Source organism: Dromaius novaehollandiae, chromosome 2, assembly GCF_036370855.1.
Source record: "Dromaius novaehollandiae isolate bDroNov1 chromosome 2, bDroNov1.hap1, whole genome shotgun sequence".
In the NCBI taxonomy this organism is placed as follows: Eukaryota; Metazoa; Chordata; class Aves; order Casuariiformes; family Dromaiidae; genus Dromaius; species Dromaius novaehollandiae.
Window position 1 is genome coordinate 150,141,100 of NC_088099.1, and position 19,871 is coordinate 150,160,970.

The window sequence follows — 19,871 nt, forward strand, 5'->3', positions numbered from 1 at the left end:
CAGTTTCAGCACCAGGATGCTACCTGCTGAAATAAGTGGGTCACAAGTCCTTAAGTACAGTGTTTCCTTTTGGCTTGCTTCAGCAGCTTGAGCCACAGTGGATTGGATCTATGATTCCCACTCTTAGAGGTGCAACCTCTCCTTCATTGTTTAGAGGACATAAGTGCACAACTCAGGCCTGTGGATGACACCTAAGAGTCAGAAAGGTATTCAAGCTATACAACATCAAGAACCTAAATTAGCCAGTGAAGATGTTGTGGAAAGAAATAAGCACCTCCAAAGGTGAATTCAGGGAAGCTGAACAAATCTTTGGTGAAAGAAAATTTTGTTTTTTGTTTTGTTTTTTAAACCAGTGGAAAGCTTTTCAAAGGGGCAGATCTGGCAGAATTTTCTACAGATTTTTGGATGCAAAGGTCATCCTCAGGCTGACAGTGCTTCATTCCCATCTCACACATTTCACGATCCCAAGAGCTTCAGGACATAGCCTGCCCAACTGATCTCTTATAGACTACAAAGTGAGCCTTGATGTGGCAGGATCACATTCATGTATCAGCAATTAAATGCCTTAAAATTTAGGACCAAAATCTTAATCTCATATCAGAATCCAATCAGAAGAGAGATTTAAAGATGACTTTTCTCACAACAACCAGGGGTCTGGGAAGGAAGGCAGCCCCTTATGGGTTTGCTTGGATCCTGTGTATTTAGATCACATATATATTTAGATACCTATTGCATACCTATTGCACTGAGGAGAGCACAAGAAACCAGCTGATATAGATCCAGCAATGGAAGTTATTGGAAGCAATTTCTCTGTTGAAAAATTTTCTGTTGAAGTCATTCACAGAGATGCCTTACCGTGAGGGCAAAAAACAAACTTTGGATACACAGTCTTAAAAGAGTTGATCATGTTGAAGAAATGGTTTAGGTAGATGTTCTGCATAAACCGGGGGCACTTCGCTTTTGGGCTGTCACAGAAGGGCAGTGTTCAAGCAACCATTTTAAAGAAGCTCATTCTTCAGTATGATTTCGTTCAACATTCTTGTGAATGGATTTTTTTATTATACAGTCAACTTTGACAATAATTTGTAGTGGTTGCTCAAAACCAATACTTCCTTCTGTTGTCCATCGGAGAGATACTTACAGAAAATTCCCTAACATGCCCTATAGGTTTGCATTCATCTTCAGTATCATTGAAATTGCTTCCCTGTATACTGTATGTTTACTAATTATGTTTAATATAGAAGGATATGAACAGATCAATGACTCCTTTCCTGAATTAAAGTAAGAGCTTGGAAGCAAAAGTATAAGTATAGTTTTATTAGAGAATTTATCTAAAATACAATATTATTTTCCATTTTAAATTAGAGCATATATTATTTCAATGAAAAGATACTCTGTATTATTTCTATGGTAATAACAATTTTTAAAGATAATATTTAATTTAGGACTTTTTCAATTAAAAAATCCAACACACTACCATTAAGACATAATTGAGGTTGTTGATAGCATGGGTAAAAATGTAAAACAATCTTAAAAATATTTACATGTCAGTTTCTTAAAATCTAAGAAGTCTAATTCTCAATATTCACTTTCCTTTTTTTTAATCTCGGTACACTTTTTTTCCTAAGTCATACCTATATTCTGTATTCCTGTGCTTTTGTTATCAAGCTTCAAGTCAGTTATGTATACTATGTATGTGGATGAGGTTTCTTAAAATGGCTTATTTTGCTATCACCATATCATCTCCCAAATAGCCAAAATACTGTTACACTAGTGTCAGTCGTGGTAACAGCCATCAAAAAACACACAGCCTCCCCCCACCCCCACCTCTCCCAACCCCCACGATAAAACCCCTTTCCTGTCTGGCTGAGAGCCTTTCACGTTTCATTAGCTGGCATTTTAGACGCAGAGCAGAAGAAAATAATGGACCTGGGAGACAAGATGTTGCCAGGGCACACATGGCAAAGGTTTGAATTGTGCTTAGCAAAAGAGGCTCCTCACAAACACACTCAGTTTCTAACACACTCAGCACTGAGGTTACTGGAATGAAGCTCTAACTTCTCTGCTCTTCAGAGGCTGACACGGGCGCCAGTTGTCCACCATGTGGCACACAGGCTCGCTCTCAGCACTGAAGCAAAGGCCACGGAGTTTGCACATCTGTGGAAGAAAGCACAAACACCCTCAACTGCATCCTCCTGTTTTAATGGGACTATTTGAATTATTCACCTGGGGCTGGAGCCAGAGGTTCATCTTAAAGTTTTGCTAGCGCTAACAGGCTAGAGGCTGCATCACCAGCCATGTGATGCACCGTCCACAACAGACTTCATCCACATGTACTGTTTTGGCCCTTTCGAAGGCTGGACTTTTTTGGGCACTTGGTATTTTAAAATAAAATTGACCTGATCCTTGGGTACAAATTAAAACTGGCAAATTCATTCTAGAGATCTTGATTTTCAAATAGTGTGACAGGGGAAACTCTTCAATGTCTATAGGAGGGTGCCGTACGGTTCAAGTGCTTGTTCCTAAAGTAAAACTGGCGTTTACCGAGTCTAATATAATAAAACCATCATGATGTCTAAGGGGGCAGCTGCGAAACTAATAAAAAAAATGACTGTGCCAAAATAATAATCTGCTCCAAATGTGATCTCACATAGCCAACTGAACTTGCTGACAGAAATATGTAGGAGGGAAACAAGCTTCTGTAACCGTCAGGGTGCAAGACAGCCTCCTTTATCCAGGGAGGATGGCCACAGGCCAGCTCAGGAGAGGCCTAACCTTCGTGAAACAACTGGAACAAAGTTCAGAGCTCGACCTCTTCCGACAACTGCTGTGTCGGTATAGCACACCATAATGGGCTTGCTACACCCTGCTGTAATATCCAGCTTTTATCTGTCTTTAGAAAACCAATTCAACTTAAATCCAGTGGCAATACTCTGCATTACGGCTTCTTGTTTTGATCAGTTTTGGAGTGAAAAGGCAAGCTGCCACACGCACTGTTTTTATCTCAAATTCATCTTTGAAACGTCGATTGTAATATGGAGGGGTTTGTGTGGGAGAAACAACTAGTGCCTTCTACCACTTGTAGGTGGTGAAAGTAAGTGTAGTAGGAAAAACAATCCTACTTTGGTGAATATGCTCCTGCCCTATCATAAAACTATATTTGCATATCTTGGATTGTCAATAACAATACCAATAGTATAAAATAAATAAATAAATGGTATCAACTTTATGGCTCCCTTAAAAGTTGCAGTTTATTAATGGCAATCATTTCTATAAATTATGATTATTTCCAGTAGTTCTTCCTCTTCATTTAGTCTACCTTTTATTACATTATGTTCCAGAACAGATCAGTTGTATTTTTTTCATATCAGCTGAATAAGCCCCCTAGAATTGTGTTAATACCATTGCCATTGATAAAAGAGATTTAGGAGTTTGAAGGGTAAACGAAATGCCTTTAGGGCGAGTTTATATTTATAAGCTTTATATTCTATTTATAACTTCCAAGCACACAGATGCAGACCCAAGGATGGAATCTTGCCTCTATATAATTTCACTAATGGATGGGCACAGAGCTGGGACTGGAAGTGATTTAATCTGCAGGAGCTCTGTCCTACTAGGAAGTTCCTATCCTCTGCAAGCTGCACAATGGAAAGAGAAGGGTTTTTAGATAGCAGACAGACTCCTGGAATCTGCAGGGTTTCTCTCTTCCAACAACAGAGTTTTGTTAGGGTTGTCACAATACTGTGTGGGATTTCCCAGTCTGTTCTTCTGGGCTGAATAGTCTTTGTACAACAAGCTCTGTGTGCCCTGGAAATGCTGGAAGATCTGGTAGATCTACCAAACATCTACAGATCTACAGTGTATGTGCTGCAGATGCAGAATAAATGCTCTTCAGATGCTTGGTAAATCCAGTATTTTCAGGATAAGTATATCCAGATAGGTGATTTGTGTGTGTAGAGCAAACCTGCTGATGCTTAAAATACATGTTAGACTTACTGTGCATGTGCCACACAAATGGTCTTTTCATGCACTCTACAAATTTCCTGTATTTTTACTACATGGCAGCTCCAGCCAAGGAGCCGTGTATCTGGAATTCCTGATTAAATTTTTAAAAATCCTAAAATTTTTCCTGGACAATAGTTCAAACAGAGAGCAGCTTTACATATTACAGCAGCCTTATATATTACAGCAAACTCTACTTCCACACACAGAAGCACAAGTCCTGTCAAAAGAAGATAACCACTTCAGATATATATTTTTGACATGCGACACTAGCTACTACTCTGTGTAGCTCTGCAGTAACATAAGCTGCCATTTCAGAGAAAGATCACCCTGAGGGCTAAGCCAAAGCAATCAATGTGATTCCAACACAAATCTATTGGCACTAACTATTGGAGACCTACCTGCTCTGGACTGACAGTGATGGGCTCCTTCAGAACATGCCAGACCACGCACTCAAGCAGAGGAGGAGTGGTCAGTGAGCCCGGGTATGTCCAGTACTCTCTAGATACAGGAAGCAGTCCAGTAGGGTCATAGTTTGTGAAGGAAGCTTGTTTCCCCTATAATAAAGAAAGGAGTTGAGTTAAGGTCCCAGCTGGCATACACACACTTGGCTTGTAGTAGTAGTCTCTTACGAGATGTTCTGTGTTTGGAGAAAGAGGAAAATGGATTTCGGCACACAGTGTTGGGTGCCTCCCACAAATACATTTGGGGTTAAAGACTTTCGGCACCTCACTTCTTATTTTATAGGACTTTCAAGACCTTATTTCTGATTTCAAATGTTGAATTCACATCCTCCTCCCTTAGAGATATGACTTGACCTTTTCTATAGAAACAATGTGATCGATTTCAGATGCCCTGTACACTGATCACAGGGGAAATACAGAAACTGGGAGATCTGTGGGAGGGTCCACTGAAGTAAATGACAACAGCCATCAACCTCAAAATGAAGCCTGATGACAAAGATGGCAGCGTAGTCTCATTCTTCACTGATCTTATCTGCATTTCTCATTGGCATGGGCCTTTACTCACTTTGAGGGTACTTAATTACTCAGTGAGTATTTTTAACTGCTTATTACTCAACTCATTAAGATCACATATACATTGCACACAATATTTAAGATACAGAGAGGCTTTTTTTTTCTAAAAGTTACATATCCTATTCAAACTTCTCATGTGGACTCTCTCAGTAGAACAGCCAAAAGAGAGGCATGTCCAGAAGGAAATTTATCCTACAGATGCATTTTGCCTCTCTCTTGTCACTGACTAGAAAGAGTGTGTAGAACAGTAGTTCAAATCATCCTCCTCTATAGGTTTAAATGCAGCTGAAAGATGGATAAATGTAGTCATAGAGATATAAAATGATCACAGTTTCTGAGTACTCCCTGCCATCTACCATAACTTCATCTGAATCACTTTTGCATTTAGGAGTACAACGGCATCAGTGCTGATGGCAGCAAGGTTTGTTTTACTCTCGTAGATGTAACAGACTGGGAAGAAATAAATGATCCACTTTCTGGAGATGACAGAACACCGTTGTAATTGGTGGCAATCGAAACAGACAGCATATATTACCTTGGTTTGAATGGAGTTCAGAGCATCAACAACTTTCTGTATTTCAGGCTTGGTATGCCCTACCTGTAATATAAACCACAGGAAAAGAAAGTAATCATGCACTCTCATAATATGTTACAGTTCTTGAGGAAACATTTTACAGTACATTTTTACAGCACCCAATCCTTATGTAACAGGATTACTACGGTGAAGGGACTGGAACTGGCCCTTTAAAAACATGCCAGCTGACAGACAGCACAAATGGGTCAGCCAAGGACAGTGGACAGAATAAAGTTATTTTCATTTACAGTATGTGGATTTATTTTTGGACTTGAGCTGTTCTTTTTTTCGTAGAAGTCATCCTCCTAACAAAATGTGGTGAGGCCAGAACAGAGTGCACAGTGCTGGGGCACAGTCATCTTCTTCAATTAGCTGTGAAGATTATTCAACCAAGACAAAATACTTTCGACATTTAACAATGACAGGAGAGGGAAATAGAGGTTATTTAGGCCTACCTGCATATTCATATACATATATAACTGTGTAGTTATGCACATCATCTTTTACTGGAAGAGTTACGGCAGTACCACCGTCACGGTGGAGGCAAATATACCGGGCAGCCAGTAGGGCAGCCACACTGATGGAAGGCAGTCATACACCACTGGCAATATGAAAACGTACAATTTTTGTACAGAGAGAAAGTCAAGAATTTGGAGGATCATCTAGTTTGCTCTGGATTTATACAGTACAGCATAATGCTGACTTTTTCTATATTTTAGGCTCTAAGGTCCCCTTGCAACACAGTGAGCATACTGGACTAATCCAAATAATACAAAAAAGGGTTTAACTAACCTTCATGAAAATGCCTATCACAGCCAAACCATCAGGATGCTTCACAGCTTCAGCAAATTTACCATATTTTGTGTTCCAGTGAACAATATGGAGCTAGGAGCAAGGAAACAAGAAGCATTATGAAGAATATATTCCATCCATAATATTTTACAAATGAGATTGCAGGAAAGTCATTTATTAAACATTAACAGCAGCTGATGTTTTACTGCTGGGATTTAAAAAGATTTGTGTACAGTTAAGAATTTGTTGAACCATTCATGTACTTTCAGGTTTCATTTATGCAAGAAGGATCTGTCATGTATTATATTTTACTTCTCGCTCTTATTCCCAGATGAGTTTTAAATGCAAACTGTGGGCTTTATCCTCCTGCTTTTAGTCTGGTGAAACTCCTGTTATCTTCAGTATGAGGATTCCCTGCACACAGCCTGCAGGATTTTGATATAGTACTTTAATGCTATGTATTCTAGAGTTCTTGTCAATATTGAAAGGCATGTTTGCCCAGTGTCAGGGAAATAATGTCAGACATCAACGCCAGCCTCTACAGGTCTGACCTGCAATCTAGAGAGGTTTTAAAAAAGAGTCCTGTCCTTTCCTGAAAAAGCTTTGAAAAGAGTATGAAATGAATCTCCAGGTCACATTAGCCAGGATGTTCCTTTCTTCTTGGTTCCCCAATTATTTCTAATTACAATGAAAACAGGACTTTTTTCCTCCTCTGAAAGTTCATCTGCTCTTGCTATTCCCCTCTTTTGAAATAAAAACAATTTGTACCATCATAAGTATTTTCAAGTCAAGTTGAGCAAGTAATTATGGTACTGTGAGCAGATATAAGGTGATGGCAAGTTTCTTGGATAAAAGATATCCTTATCTCATGAAAAATCAGCAGAGCAAGTGAATTCGTAGGGCCATTTCTTCTATCTGTCAATGCAAATCACAGCTATGTTCAGTCAATGTGCGCATTTACTGCAACAGTTTAAAAAGTCTGTCACTGCATCCAGTGCTAGATTTCTAAAAAGGGGACAAGGAAGGGTGGGATGCAAGTCACTAAAGTCACTCCATTTTTGTACTAAGACTGTAATACAGTCTTAAGGAGTCCAAGGGGTATCCAGAGTCATAAGGCTATTCAAAGGGGTCAGCCAAAGTGCCTCCATGCTATCACTTGGCTACCTGCCTTTTCCCTTGCTTCTTTGCCATCAAAAGATGAAAGGATCTACTGCAAAATATTTGTATTTTTATATAAAAGTCTCTGATATCAAAAATCAAAGCCAGAAAAAGTGGGTGTGTATGTACAGAGGTGCTGCAATTCTATTTCTTCTTAATTTTCAGGAATCATCAAGAAAGCAGGGGAAAAACAGGGATAATTAGTGTGGGCTTTTCTGCTTCTGTAATTTCTTTGATGTGAAGTGGCTGAAAAAAATTACAAGCAGTCCGACATTTGTAATCTCTGCTCGTTGAAGAGGTAGCTCCTGAGGTAGCATTTTACCAAAGTCTTCTATGGTAACTCCTTCATCCTCACCCCCAGTCTCTGGCCCTAAGTAAGATTTCTAGGGCTGCTGCAACCATGGTGGAAGATTGAAAGAAATAAAATATTAATACTACACAGAAGAGTGAAGGAGGCAAAGCATGTCCTACCTCTGCATCATACTTCACACCATCCACAGTGTGCTCAGACCCTTGGCCCTCACAGGATCCCCAGTGAATGTGAAACTGCACCAACCTATAGACTCCATCCAGCGCTCCACCTTGCAGCACTGCAAAGCAAAGACCCTGCATTAGCACCTCCCACAGCCATTGCTATCAAGTCTCACTTCCAACCAGAATGCCCATCTCAAGTCTTCCAAGTGAATTACAGTTTATTACTCTGCATGCTGCCATGCTACTCCAGTTCATCTTCAATGGTACATTGCTGCAATAAGCCAAAATCAATAACAGACATATAAAAATGTAAGTGCCTTTACAGTGGGTGTCTCATCAGCAGTTTAATAGGCATGCTAATATTACAAGGTGACAAGGGTGTTAGGAAGAGCTGGGGACGTAACTTTTCTGTCACCAAATAAATAAGAAAAGCCAAGAAAAAGAATAGCCATTGTGAGAGGCCTAGATAGAGTTACTCTATGAAAGTATACTCGAAGACCAAGTCATCTTTCACTTACTTATGTACTCTGTCCCCTCATTTTAGGCACTTTATCCATTTAGGCCTTAATCCTGCAAATCGTATAGTGGACTGGACTGAGTAAAAAGCTTTTGGCTCCAGATTAAACCTAAGCACCTGCTATCCATGGGTTCCTGTAAGGCAAAATGCTAGGCACAGCACTAGGTACTGAAGAGACATGAATTTAAAATCTCTTGTTTGTTGCATCTTTTACTCCTCGAGAATGAGCGGTTTAAAAAATGGTGGTGAGAGTGGTAACATCTACAGAGACAGATTTCTGAAAACAATCTGGTTTGGAAATGAGGTGCTTGCTTATGCTCTCTGCTATTTGACATTATTCCTGCAATGTGACTGATGTAATTGGAGTGCCCAGCCACACTTTCAATTATACGGGAGTGAGCTCCCCTGAGCTCCGTTATTCCACTTGCTAGTTTTAATCTTGTACTTAAACTGAGACCAATCACCATTATGATATGCAGGATCAAGACCTAATACTGCAAAATGCTCAGGGCACAGACAATGTCTTCTCCAGTGCAGCATAAAGCACGGAACAATGACAAGTAGTCCTGCTAAAAAGAACTCTATCTAAATTATTAGAGCAAGGTTACACACTGTTTTTTTCCTGTTGTTTTGGTTGAGCATGTCAAATTCATACTTAAGTCTTTGTTTAGGGTATTAATATTTGAAAAACAAAGATATTTTTAAAATGTAATTTGGAGTGTTACATATCTTAAAGACCAATCTCTTTCTCTCTCTCTCCCCCTAAATATATATAAATATATATATATATATATGTATTAAAGTGACAGAAGAGTATTGACAGCAGATATTACATGTAAGTGTGCCCTGGGTAAGTGCCACAAACAAAATGTTTCTGTGGAGTAAAGATGCTTTCCTCCCAGTCTGCAAATACTGTAGACACATAACTATCACAGTACGTGCATGTGTGAAAATGTTAATCAAACGCAGATAGGAAAAGCTCACTGTCTGTTCAGGTTTGAATAACTCTGATTATATGCAAGCATGTACAACGATAGCCACGGATACTTGGAAATGGAAGGAACTCAAAGTAGCTAGAAGGATTTGACTAAAAAATTGAAATATAAGAAAATTAAATGCAAGATATATAAAACACATTAGTTTCCACTGTTGTGCTTTATACATGCAAAATTTGGGTTTGGCGGACAAATTTAGTGTTTGCCTGGGTGTCCTTCTTTGGCAAATAAAACTAAAATTAGAGACCTCCCAACATGCATTTCTCTTTGAAAAATGTGAATGTATGTTATACTACAGTCTCTGCAATTTCAGACACTGTAGCCAACACCGAACAGACCAAGACTTACCCTACCTATTGCCAAGCTATGTAATGTGAAGAGGAATGGCTGTTTAAAGTGATTAGATAGGCACATATTTTACTGTACTTTTGTATTTCTACATGTAGCATATGCCCAAGAAGTGGAGCTGTTTCAAGCACAGCACTACAAATGAGGGGTTTTTTTTTTTCATAATGGCTACTGGGAATGTGTATTGGTTTCTTTGTAAAATGAAGTAACTGGTTGCTATATCTTTACAGATGCAAAATAGTCTACACAATATCATGTTTCATTTTAAAATGATGCCATAGAGTTTTAATGTCATCATTTCAGTTCCTTTGGCTAATGGACTAGCTGTTTGTTGCAGATATTAAAGGACTGAGGTTTTACCATCCCCGAACCTCAGAAGGCACTAGCGTAGCACATGTTAATCTGCCCTTATTAATCAATGGAAAGCATGCTGAAAAGCAGAACCATGCAATCTTCTTAAATCCATTTGCAGTGTTATCTCTACACAAAGTTTGCTATACTTTTATAAAATTCAAAAAATGCACAGAAGTCTCTTTGCAGTTTTTGCTTACTTTTCTCATTCTGTGGTTCTCAAATCCAGCACTATTTTATTTTGACTCACAGCAGAGCATTCAAAGAAAGTAATAATTAGATTAGTGCGAATGAATACAAATTCAGCAGGCTTAATTACACAACAGCCCTTCTTGTGCTAGCCGACATTAAGCAGTTATTATTTTTTGTTATACTTCTCAGCTTTTCCAAAGAAGTAAAGTATAAAATTAAACTTAAAAGGCAAAGCAGAAACATTGGAGCCTCAGTTTTCCCAGAGCAAGTTATTTTAACCATGAATAAATGTCACGAGCTTTTGGAAAGTAACAAGTACTTGAGAATCAGAGCAACATTCACACTGGGGACCTCCCTATCCCCATCCATGTCACCTGCACATCAATTCAGCCTCCATTCAAGATGAAAGTCTAGCCTTTCCATCCCGTTTTGGAGGGATGAGGAAATTCTGATCCATATTTGAGCATTTCAGAATTGGCTCCCTTCCTTTTGGAACTAGTATTACTAAAAACCACCTTGGAAATGCACTAGTAGCTGTGCTTCCTCCTGTTACTTAGAACAGTTGCAGAAAGCCTCCTGAGACGGCAAGGCAGTTTTGCACAGGGGCACTGCCTCCCCATCGCACAGGAGCCTGCAGCCCCCACGGCACCACAGCACGAGCTCATCTACCGCAGCTAGCTGCGTGCAGAGCAAAGACAGCACCAGCCAATGTGGAAAACACATTATTTTTTTATGATTCTTCCTCTTCAACAGATTCCTCTTTTTTCAACAAAAACCTGTATCAGCAACCTGATCTTCATAGGGGTGTAACAGTCCAAGCGGTGACAGTTCAAAAATGCAACCTTCCTTCTATTTGATAGTTATGTGCAATGTTACAATGAGATAAATTTGGGGCTACTTTGCTTACATTTAAAGATGGCCACTGGGTTTTCAGTCTTCTATCATTTACTGAAGTAATTATATTACTAACATCCAGCAATTATATTGCACTGTTATGATCTCAAAACATTTTCTAAATTAGGTGAACATCGGTATTAGCAGAGCTAACTTGGAAAGTCAAATGATCACATGAACTGTTCCATTAATGTCTGTGGGATTTCTTGGATAAAGAAGGTGAACTATATTTGTCTCCATTACGCTTTCTTAGCATATTTGGCAATGGACAGAAATCAAAAGGACATTTTGTTGCATCGGGATAGCTGTTTACTGAGGCACACCACTTCACTGTTCTATTAAAAGGCAAGTCACTGCGCAGTTACCTTTCCCTTGTAGAACAGAAACAGCTTTGAAAAAGATACTGTTGATCACTTTGTATTATTTTTAGCAGGTGGCAGCATCTGCATGTGTGAAGTTTTGCAGGAATACTGTGGAATTACTATTATTATAGGTACCTCTTATGGGATGTTCCCTCTGTACAAAGCAGGAGACTAATGTATTCATCAAGGCAATAAACTTGTCCAAGGAATAATCCACATGGCTAAACTACAAGATTGTTTCACGAGTTAGAATGAATTACTCCCCGTAATAAAAACTAGTGTGATAAGAAAAATGATAATGTCTGTCATTCTGAGAAAATACAGATTGAGAAAATGTTCTTCAAATGGAAATCATTGACAATAGAGCTCCTTCTAATAGGTGAAACAAGGCATCCACTACAGCATGACAAATGTCCATAGTTCAAAAATTACGAAATTAGTTCTAATTCAGAGACCTCTAAACAAAAGCTAACAGCAGAACAATTCTGGTGTCTACCGTTGAGGACAGTCCTTTTGCACACACTCTGCTTATGCATATATATGCACAGTACATACATTAGTCTTAATGTTGTGCAGGCATCTGCTTATACAGACATTTACATGACAGAAAACAGGCTTTGAGGAGATAAAGTAAATAAGCATTACTTGAAAAAAAAATATCTTGAGCACCATGCACTATTAATGGCACAGGAAGGGCTCTTATGGGGATGCTCAGGAATTAGCCTTGTGTTCTTATGCAAGGACAGGTTTCCCCATCTGACAGATTGGAGAGTTCAGCCAGGGTGAGCTGTCATTTCTGTGAAGCATAGAGAAGAGAACGTCATGTTTTGGGAGATGTTTCCTTCCTTATGTTATCTCTTTCAAACATTCCTCTGAGGACACTGTATCATGATAAGCAGGAGAGTAAGACAGGACCTAAGCGTCTGACTGTAGGGATCATACTTGTAGAAAACATCTGTGACGGGGTTCACCAAGAGAAAAACTACATAATTGGTATCTCTTAAGAAAAAAACCTACTCTGACCTTGCTAGAGGGTTAGCCTGATAAGGCACCAAGGATGTTCCAGAGAGATAGACCAGAATGAAACATCTGTCAAAAGGTACCAGGCCCGCATACGTGTGCTTTGGCAGCTGGTCTGTGATTCTGGCTTACCGCACCTGAACTATTTGATACAGACTGGGTACCAGCCAGAGAGACTGACTTGCTTAAGGACACAAAATTATTTAGGTTCTTGACCTTCCTCCTCAGTCCTTCACAGCATATGTAAAGTCCACTGTACACCTGTGATTCACACAGGTATACGTGTGGGAATGTTTGTGGCACATCTGAGTGTAAATGTGTGTTTGTAGGCATCTAAATGTTTGTGTGTATGTACTTGTATGAATGTAAGCATCCACTGACCACTTACAGTGTATTAAGAAGTAATGGCAAGTGAAGTTGCTCTTTGCATATGAAGAGCAGAGTGCCTTTTATTCTTAAACTATTTACAGATGCAGCTTATTAATATTAAACAAACATGACAAACACATTAAGTTATAAGCAGTTTGTTCATACAATGATGTAGGCTGGGAAGTATTTCTTCTAATACAGAAAGGGAACTATTCAGTGTTCATTTCAATCAACCACAATGAAATCCATTACTCCCTGATACCAGCGCAATTTTATTCTCATGTAGTCTCTTAACGGGAGATTTCTCTGGGTTATAAGATGCTGTAGGAGTCCCTGATCAGCCTTCAATCCTGACACGTTTCACCCTATATGAGCCATCAATGACTTGGTAAGTACCAAGCTGGAAGCATTACAATTCTTTTAATTGTAGCAATATGTCATTGGCTTCACTCTCAGTGGTGTTAATCGCAATGACTGCTCAGAGCATTGGAAATTGTAGTGGACATGGTGTTCATATTACTTTGAGATCTAATAGAGGATGTGCAAACTCAAGTAAGGTATGGGAAATACCTTTAAGTACATGAGTCCCTCATGCTTGTAAATGAAAAAATGTATCAGTTAGGAAAAAATGTCAAACAGAGTAGTCACGGTGATGCCTGGCACATAACTTCATTACATTTTAAAAATAAACTTTTCCTGAACTTAAATGGCCCTTAACTTAGCTGATAACTGTTGACTACTTTCTCCTGGTTTTGTACTAGTGTCCCTAGAATAGGAACTTGAATGAAAGGCTAGAAGTCGACATGCTTTCTGTATGCACAGTCCAAGTCAAATATCTGCTTGGAAATCATATGTTGGGGGGAAAAAAAAAAAGCTGCTGCTGAAAGTGAAGGTTGTGTCCTTTGAGCTATGTGAAGAAATGAAGACCTGAATCATGCAGGACTAATCTCAAGCTCTGCTGTCTTCCTTCTCAGTTCTTTGAAGCACTAGAGCTACACTAAAGTCCCCTACCCACTTAGGCTTTGCAGTTTCTAGTGATATTAGCTCAACAAAGAAATGACTGAATGTGATCACACACTTTCTGGGACCTCTGACTTTCTAGTCAATCAGTGGAGAAAAGTACTTGTGATATATAAGCAGGTGACTGAATGAAGTCCCCTAAAGCTATAAACAGTTCCCTGATTTATAGTTCAGAAGGGTTAGAACATTGCTTAGGCCATACAGTACTGTGGAGCTTCAAGCTCTTACCAAAGCACAGTATTACTCTGGCATAGCTAATGTTACATTTTGAAAGCTGGGAAGCCTAAAAATAGACCTCCTGTGGCAGTGACTTTGATTAAAAGTTCTGCCTTAAAGACAGCAGATCTGCATGTTTCTTCCTCAGTTGAACCACTGCGGTGGAACTGTAGTAGAGCAACAGCAGCACAAATGTCACTGCAACTCACTGCAAACCAAGCAGTGCTAACGCACTAACTGTTGGATAACCAATATAACAAAATACATTGATGTGTTTACAGTGAGTCATACTTAAAGAAGGATGTTTGAATAGTGTCCTTCCATTAATATTTACCATTGCAGGAAGAATCAGGTGAAAAAAATGTTTGATTACAATTACTGAAAGTCTCCTAACTCGTGCTAGTGCCAATCCAGTATTTTGATTTTCCAATGTCTACTCATAATTTTAATGTTCCACTAATGTCAGATTTACTTTAAACTCTAGCTTGGATTTCAATATTACCTCTAGCTCAGCAGCATGGAGGAAAAGGAAACAATTAAGAGACTCAGCCACGAGGAGGAATTACTAGTATATTTATTTAGTGACAGCTTCAGAGGCTTACATCATAAGTTGCAATTCACTTGTTAGTCTACAGCTAAAATATGATATTTTAATATTCTTGTTTTAAAATGAATTGCTGATTTACTTTTTCTTTTTATAAGCTCAGTAAATACATGATCAGAAAACACAGAATACAGTGCTTACTGCTGTGAGCACTTCCCAGTTGAATTTCAGGTTTTATGCTAATCATGAAAAGTTTTCTGGGGAACTTGCATAGAGAACAAACCATACACATTACAATCTTCTTTTGTGCAGTTTAGGCTTTCCTGAGCTAAGTCACTTCCTGTGGTTTTGCAGCTCTGATAAGTTGCTGTTTACTTCTATCTTTTAAAGTGAGTGAAAGTATGAATACTTCCTTGTGGCAGACTTCAATATAAAATGTCTAACATGACTAAGTATTTACCCTTAATGAGATAGGTACAACTCTCTCCTTTACTATAAAGTTGCTAAAATAAGGTGCATTTATCATAGTTCTGTGGTTATTTCTGAATGCACCATTTGCTTCACTCACACGTGGAAGAGTCAGGTCTCAGGATACAAGAACGGATAAACTCGCATTTGTAGTTTTATTCTGAGTGACACTTCTATCATACAGACTTTTTGTCCTTATTAAAAAATATAGACTTTTTAAACACTAATGTTTATAAATACTTACATTTTCACTATTATTAAAAGTTTCTCACTGATACAAGCAGAAGTTAAAGACCACATATTCTTGTGCACACACACATAATATAATACATACTCCTTAATTTGGGAGGGGAAATATTTTATCTCAAAATTCTGAATATTCTGATATCCACTTATTGTTACTTTTGATCAATGGTATTCACATTATTTTCTGAATCAAAGAAATAAGCAACAATGACTTTCAGAGAGTTTTATCCAATCATGTATTTTAGCTTTTGTATTTATTTTTACTATACTATTACTACCTGTAATTTTTATTACAAGAACTCATTTTATAACCTGCTAAGAGCAGGAGTCTTCAAACAGACATTAATACTCAGAGCTGTAGTCCAATCGACTTCAGGGTCATTACACATGTGCCTGAAGATTCTTAATGAATGGATCTACTCCTTCGTGTAGAATTACTCATGTGTTCAAGATTATTCACGAACAATGATCTTATTACTTCATTTTGTGCCTACTACCACAGATAATTCATTTCTGTATATGGGACAGCTCATAGGAGCAAGTATTGTGCTTGCCTGAGGGAAGTATTTACTGGATTTTGTTTGTTTTCTGTAATACATATTATCACATAAATTCATATAGTTTCTCCCTGTGACTGCTGCATGATGTCTAACCAAGACTTTGGTAGATACATTATATTGTTAGTATCACAATTCTGTAAATAGGAAGTGAATCAAGCACAGTCACGTCAAGGACAGCTTTATTTCATGCAATGAAAGTAGGTTACCTAGTTAAATGCAGACAAATGAAGCTATTAAGTGTGCTGCCAGGTAGATTTTATGCACTGTGATTTTCAATAGGGAGTAATATACTGAAGAACCCATCCTTAGGTGTACTCAGAGATCTCTAATTCTTTTTTTTTTTCATTTAATACTCAACTGTTTCTGATGCACTAATAGAGCTACTGTGAATGTTTCTACTTGCATCGCCTATCCTCCCACTCTGAGAGCTGTGTCTCTGTGTAGCTGTCAGAGGATCCCTGTCACAGATGTTCTAGTTCTGCACTGACTTTTCTCATAAGGAGCATTCTTCCTCCAGACATTTCTTTAGATTATTATATGTTACTGCAGGGTTTTTTTCCTCCCAAGTTACCAGATACGTCTTTCCAAACATATGCATGTATAAAGTGGGTCCTGATTTTCATATGGGCTGAACAGCTTTGCTGCCATGAAAACAAAAATTGTACGTAACACCATTACAAATCAAGACCAAGGACCAGAGCCTGCAATAGTTTTGTTATACTGTAAGGACCTGAACCTGTTTCCTTTGGGTTCAGTGAGAGCTGATTAGCATATATCCCGTGAAAACAAATCATTTCTTCTGTACTTCGAATCATTTACCTTATTCCTCATGACACTATTAAAATTCACATACTTTAACTTCAGCTCCTCAGTGCTTCAGATAAATAAACACTATGAAATAAGAATACCTTTTACCTTTTTTTCTATCTATACAGCTAGTTATGTGGATGCTCTCTGTAAATTGTATGTACAGACCTATGTGCATCTATATAACTGTGAACCACTTAGCTGACCATTTAATACTGTTCAGTCATAAGGTCATTGTCAATAAAGGTCATCACTAAAATACAATATCAAATTCTTACTGTGATGCTGAATATGCTGCTGTTATATTATTTGTATTTTCAAAAAGAACAAGATTTTTGTAGGCATGGTTAATTTGCTTTCAGCACCATCCCTTAAATGACATTGCCAAGGAAAAGCTCAGGAAAAATAGGGCACTTGCTCAAGCAAGTTAAATCAGGCCGTGTCTAGAGAAGGCAGCGACTGTCTCTACAATGGGATTGTTTTTGCTTTCTAAATTAAAAATAGAGGCACATTCATTGTAGCAGGGCGATGATTTTTGCAAATTTAGCCAGCTGAGAAACTACAATTAAAGACTGAGCCTACAAAACCCTTGTTCTGACTGTGGCCTTGACTCACATCATTTGTCCCATTAGTGCAACCATTCCCCTCAGTAAGGTTTATTAAGAGCTTTGCAGCATTTGCTACTGAATTTGACTGTAGAGTACAATCAACAGTAAGACACTGTAGAATGGATGTCTATTAGCAAACTTTGTTGGAATGTGTCAGGTACAGTCCTCTCTTTATCGAGAAAGCTCAGAGTCAAGAAATGTCAGGGATTATGCTTCTTTAAGTTACCTAAGAGCAAAGTAGTATTTTCCAATCATCCCTCTTTTCCTGTACTAAAGCTGGAAACATGTCACATTTTGAGCCTTGTGGGCATCAGAAATATGAAATAATTTTTGATAACCAAAGAAACTATTTCCAAACTATTTCCATTTCAAGTTAAGTTTAATCCTTTGCTGTTCTAAGGCCAATTCCTATAATGTATTTTGTCTCTAATTTTAACCATTTGGCATATAGCTTACGGTGAGTTAGAATATTTTACAATGCCTAAAGCCATTCTCATCAAATTATGTTACGTTTTTTCCTGCACATCTGAGCACTGATCCAAATCCCTCTGATTTAAACCAAAAGAAACCAATTTGCTTCTCTGGCTTTTGGAGCTGGGTAGCTCAAAACTGTCCAGATTGGCTGTTTTCTTCTAAGAGAAGCTCGGTTTTCTGAGCAGGAGCAGTGTGTGATCCTGATTCCCCAGGGGCTGAATCCTGCCTAACCTTACTGAAGCCAAAACACCACTATCTTCAATAAAGTCCAAAAGCTTCACTAGATATTTTGTACAGTATATTAGTAGCAGCATTAGTATACTAGTAGCAGTTTTTCCCGCCCCTACCCTGCAATGTGAAATCTAGCACCAAAGGGAAGACACAAAGACGAGGTCTCACCTGACTTGTCGGAAGAATCGTCAAACTCCACGTTGAATGAGTGCCCATTGTTGACAATGCTTCTAGCTGTGGAGGGATCGTAACTGAAGCTGAGAGGCTTCAGAGAGGAGTCGTACTTGGCCGACTTGCTCTTAATATCAATGGGGGACTGGCGCTCTCCATTGGCGATGGGGAAGTTCTCGTGCCAGTGAGCAGGTCCTGCAAGGCAGCACAGAGCAGCTCAGTAGGAAAAGATGCAAAGCTTAGGGGATATAAATGATAGCCCTCACTCTAGAAACCTTAACGCTTTAAAAGCATGAGTGAAGATTTAACACTAGCATCCGTGTTTGATAACACACTGTCTGTACGGGCTCTCAGAGCAGGCAACACAGATGAGGGGAAATCCTGCTCAGGGGCTAAGGCAGGCACCCACGAGGCCCGGGGCATTCGGGGTTCAGGCTGGTGAACTGCCGGGGCATCCTTCTACAGCCCATGCCATCCTGCCGGAGTAGAGCCCTGTCCTCCCCTCGTCCCCGTGTTGTTACAGAAGTAAAGGAATGACAGCAGGAGATGCTTCAGGCAGATTGTGCGGCGTGCTTGCTTCGGTGCTTGAACGCAGGTGCCAGCTCAAGGTTAAAAAAAAAACAAGCAGCCCCGGAGCCAGCTCTCAGCCGGGGAAGGGCTGTGCGCGGCGCCGCACGCCCCGCGCCGCGGCACGTCCGGGGAGCCCGGCGCCCGCCCGGAGCAGCCGCGACCCGGGGGCTGCCCGCCGGGGGCCGCCGCGGCACTCACCATTGTGGCTGTCATAGCCCCAGTGATGGGACATGGTCTTCTGCCCCGGCGGCGGCACCGGGCGCCCGGGAGTCTCTGGCTGGCTGCCGCAGCGTCGTGGCCGCGGCCGGCGCTCAGGGGCTTTTATAGGCTCCCGCCAACTCCATGCCCTTCTCCGCGGCCGGAGGAAAGGGGTGGGAGCGCGGCCGGGGGAGGAGGGAGACTCCGCTCGGGGGCGGAGAGAGCGGTCCCCTTATAACGCGCCATCCTGGCGGCGCCAGCGCTCCTCCGCGGCCGCGGAGCTGCGGAGCGGCCGGTCCGGGGCGCGCGGGAGCCGGCGGGCCCGAGCGGCGGCGGCGGCGGCGTCGGCGGTGCCCGCATTGCGCCCCGCGCCGCTGGCACCTGCGGCGCGCCCGCTTGTTACGCGGCTGCCCGCGTAGCGCCGCGACCTTGGGGACGAGGCGGGAGGGAGCGGGGGGAGCGCGGCTGCCCGCGGCCCGGAGCCGGTGTCTGGCGGCGCTGCGGGGTGCGCGCGTCCGTGTGCGTGCGGCAGCGGTGCGGCGCGGTGCCCTGCTGCTCCCTGCCGGGCGGCGCGGGGAAGGGTCCGCAGCCAGGGCAGGTCCCGGCGGAGAGGGACGGCGCCGCGCGGGGGAGGGGGCGCCCGCTGGGCCGGCCGTGCCTCCCGTTCCGGAGA

General features: G+C 40.6%; 1 protein-coding gene across 1 annotated transcript; it reads right to left on the reverse strand.

Moving 5' to 3' along the window:
• Nucleotides 1–1,302: 1,302 nt before the first annotated feature.
• CA2 (carbonic anhydrase 2) lies at nucleotides 1,303–19,355 on the reverse strand. The gene is made up of 7 exons (XM_026099783.2): nucleotides 19,199–19,355; nucleotides 18,428–18,625; nucleotides 8,035–8,153; nucleotides 6,406–6,498; nucleotides 5,575–5,637; nucleotides 4,404–4,559; nucleotides 1,303–2,157 (listed from the first exon to the last, which is right to left on the reverse strand). Exons 1-7 carry the CDS (start codon nucleotides 19,230–19,232, stop codon nucleotides 2,038–2,040), a joined length of 783 nt encoding a protein of 260 aa, XP_025955568.1. The 5' UTR covers nucleotides 19,233–19,355; the 3' UTR covers nucleotides 1,303–2,037.
• Between the last annotated feature and the right edge of the window lie 516 nt (nucleotides 19,356–19,871).